The sequence below is a fragment of the Dermacentor albipictus genome, chromosome 2 (genome assembly GCF_038994185.2).
Source record: "Dermacentor albipictus isolate Rhodes 1998 colony chromosome 2, USDA_Dalb.pri_finalv2, whole genome shotgun sequence".
Taxonomy (NCBI): domain Eukaryota; kingdom Metazoa; phylum Arthropoda; class Arachnida; order Ixodida; family Ixodidae; genus Dermacentor; species Dermacentor albipictus.
This window is the reverse complement of record NC_091822.1, coordinates 7,553,870-7,557,687: the sequence shown is the minus strand read 5'-3', so window position 1 is coordinate 7,557,687 and position 3,818 is coordinate 7,553,870. Positions and strand designations below refer to the sequence as shown.

General features: G+C 52.0%; 1 protein-coding gene across 1 annotated transcript; it reads left to right on the top strand.

Moving 5' to 3' along the window:
- Positions 1-1,328: 1,328 nt before the first annotated feature.
- LOC139055432 (uncharacterized) lies at positions 1,329-2,507 on the top strand. Its single transcript, XM_070532895.1, has one exon. The coding sequence runs from the start codon at positions 1,329-1,331 to the stop codon at positions 2,385-2,387; it is 1,059 nt and encodes a 352-aa protein (XP_070388996.1). The 3' UTR covers positions 2,388-2,507.
- Positions 2,508-3,818: the final 1,311 nt, after the last annotated feature.

The window sequence follows — 3,818 nt, the reverse complement described above, 5'->3', positions numbered from 1 at the left end:
CTTCATTCTTACTGGGGCCTTTCACGTATGAAAATGTTATAACGTTTTCTGAAGTGTCCTTCAATTTCTTCTTAATCATTACAATGAATGGGTTGTTATTTTTAGGGTTACTCAACGCCCGTAAGGAATAAAAACTGTCCGTGAGAATTTGACATGTCAGTGCTGTGTAATTTGTTTGGATATGTTCAACAGCCTTAAAGACTGCCATTGCCTCTCATTCAAAATTATAAGACTATGAATGCAACCTAAATTGTTTCGTTGTTATTTATTGTCCTGTCGAATTATAGACAATAAATGCTGCTCCTACGTTTTCCTCCCTTTTTGAGCCGTCTGTAAAAACCTTAACATCTACTTTATCTTCCTCGCCTATTGATGAAAAGGAAATATTTTCAGCTAGGTGGAACTCCCACAGATCATATTTACCTGTTTTCTCATTCTGTGTGAATATCCTGTCTTTCCAAATGATGTTTTTTCCTTGTTTAAGTATTTCCTAAACCTCTATTTCTTTTTCTATCTTCAAGGTTATTGGCGGAATGTTAGATAATATATTTAATGAATTATTTGATGCGGTTCTGAAGGCTAGGGTGATTAGAATGAGGGGAATTCGCTGGGTTGATTTTAGTTTTTTGTTTATTATTGTTTTTTCACTATACCAAACTGAACTAGCATACACTATCATCCTTTCTATGCCTCCAATATGTATTTTCTTTAGTTGTGATGGCTGAATAGCTTTTCGCTTTCCTGTGAATTTACTTAGCTGGTGTGTTAGATGTGTCACTGAATTTTTGATATATTCTAAGTTAGGAAGTAAAGAAAGCTTTGCGTCAGAGATTACGCCTATGATCTTAATTTCCTTTAAATTTTAGCCCCTTTTCCACCTATTTTTATCTCTGTGGGATGACTGTCGTATTGCTCGCCTATCGTAACTCAAGTGTGATTTGACAGCATTGAATTCCACTCTCATTTGATTTGCCCATTTGTCTATACTGCCACGAGCGTTTATTTCAGCTTCTAGCGACGCGAGGTACGCAGCTCGCGTCGCTGCCACGCGATCGGCGTCGCTGCGCCGCGGGCGGCGTCGCTTGACGCGTTTCGATCATGCACGCGAAAGGTATAAATGCGGGACCACCGCCTGCGCTGGCTGAGTCCGACGAACGCCCCAGACGCGCTTGCTGCTTTCGCCGTCACCGCGTTGTTCACTTGATTTCGGGCACAAGTTCGCCCATTAAACTCTTTTTTGCATCTAACCTCGACGCAGTGTTCCTTTCTGTCTACCTGCGTGCCAGGTAGCTCACCGGGACCTACGTGACATTTTGGTGGAGGTGCTTATGCCCCGTACACCCCCTCAAAGCCGGGACACCAGCCCAAGTGCATCTGGAGCTGGCGACGCGGAAGACAGCTCCAGAGAAGACAAGAAGGAAGAAACCCGGAGCAGCCGCCGACTTCAAGGACTGCCGGCTGAATTGGGACCACTACCTGCCCCTGGTCGCCGTGTGAACCACCGCTCGACGTCACCAATGCAAGCCGCCACTACACCTGCGCCGCTCGTCGTCCAGCAGCCGCGAGTACCTCCGCTTTTTAGCGGCTCCACTTGCGAAGATGTACAAGATTGGCTGGAGCGTTACGAACGAGTTGCAACCTTCAACAAGTGGTCTGACGAAGACAAACTTCGGAACGTCTTCTTCTCTCTCGAAGACTCTGCTAGAACCTGGTACGAGAACCAGGAGCTGTCCCTGACAACGTGGGAGGCTTTCAAGAGGCACTTATCTGCAACTTTCGCAAGTATTCTGCGCAAAGAACGAGCTGAGGCCTTGCTTCAAACTCGCCAGCAGCATCCAAACGAGTCCGTAACCGTCTTTGCGGAAGAAATGCAAAAGCTCTTCCGCCACGCGGATGCCAACATGACTGAAGACAAGAAGCTTCAGTACCTTATGAGGGCCGTCAAGGAGCAACTTTTCGTTGCTCTCATTCGCAACCCGCCGAGGACCGTCGCCGAATGGATTAGCGAAGCGGCCACTATCGAGAAGACGCTCGAGCTGCGCGCAAAGCAATACGACCGCAACTTACGCACTCCTCCGACAGACTGCGACGACTCCCGAAGTACCTCCGCAGTGGCCCTTCGAGATACCATCCGTGCCATCGTGCGCGACGAGCTGCGCAAGTTGCTACCGGGTCCGCAACCACAAATATCCTCGCTCGCCGACGTTGTAAGGGACGAGGTACAACAAGCGCTGGGCACACTCGATCCTGCCGAAACGGCGCCCACCATATCGCCACCTTGCCAGGAGCCACGCGTTTCAACTTACGCCGCCGCTCTGCAAAGCCAAGTGAGGCCGACCAGCTGGCGACGGGATACGTACGCGCCACCTCAACGCAGCCAAGCCTAGCCGCCACCGCCGCGTCCGCAGCAGGCCGTCCGCTCAAACACGTTTCGGCAAACCACCACGAGGAAGACTGACATCTGGAGAACCCCAGATCGACGACCGCTTTGTTTTCACTGTGGTGAAGCCGGCCACCTCCTTCGAGAATGCCCCTACCGTCAGATGGGCCTCCGCGGGTACAACATCGACGCCCCACGACCTCTTCCTGGCCAACGGCCTCGAGAAATTGAAGCCTATCTTCGAGCGACCGAAGATGCCGCCCCACGTCGCTTCAGGTCCCCGTCACCCTACCCACGCCGGTCGTCTTCGCCGTACCCAGGGCACGCGAGGGAGAGGTCACTGAGCCCTCGTAGGGGAAACTAAAGCCAGCGAGGTCAGGAGGTGACGCAGCTCTCGAGCGAAGACCGAAAAACCCTCCTACAACCACGACGCATTCCGCCGCCTCGACGCATTCCGACGCCTCGTTGCATTCCGGCAACAAGACGCGACCCGACGCACCGACGCCACAAAACAGGAAGCCGCAACCCGACACCACAAATTCGATGACGCGGCTGAAGGCCACAACAGCACCTTGCCACGAGGCTTCCACCCGACGCAGCCGCGACCGTGCGAAGCGACAGACCGCACAGTCGGTGACCGATCGACATCGAACGCGAACACCAAGTGCCGACTTACAAGTTACCCTAGATGGACATTCAGTGGTTGCACTCGTCGACACCGGGGCCGACTACTCCGTCGTTAGTGGACGATTTTTGTCACAACTCAAGAAAGTCAAAACCGCATGGGAAGGTCCTCAAATACGCACAGCAGGAGGCCACCTCATAACCCCGACGGGACGATGCACTGCGCGAGTGGCTGTTCACGGTCACACCTACCCTGTGAACTTCATCATCTTACAGCACTGCTCTCGCGACGTAATCCTCGGGATGGAATTCCTGAACGAAAATGGTGCGGTGATCGACCTGCAGACGAAAACCATAATACTAACGACAAACCGGTCAGAAAGAATGCAAAGCAATCATCATCGTGCCGCGTTCACCATCCTCGACGATCAAGTGAGCTTCCCGCCAAATGCTGGCGTCATCGCACTCGTCGAAACAGACGCGTCCTCAAGCGGCGATGCGATTGTCGAAGCGAACTTGCAGCTGCTTCTGGATCGCCAAATTTGCGTCGCACGCGGTGTCGTCCACCTGCGTGAGGCAGAGCGGCTGTGCTAATAACGAATTTCAGCACGGAACACAAGCACCTCAACAGGGGTACGACGGTCGCTTTCTTGGAAGAGTTCGCCGAAATAAGCGACGTATTAGCGCTCTCCGAGTCGTCCCATGAGGCGTCGTCGACGGTGGCTGATGAGGTGAACTTCGACATTAATGCCTCCCTGCCTCAACAAAAGCAAGAAAAGCTACGTCGCCTTCTTCTGCGATATTCCGAATGTTT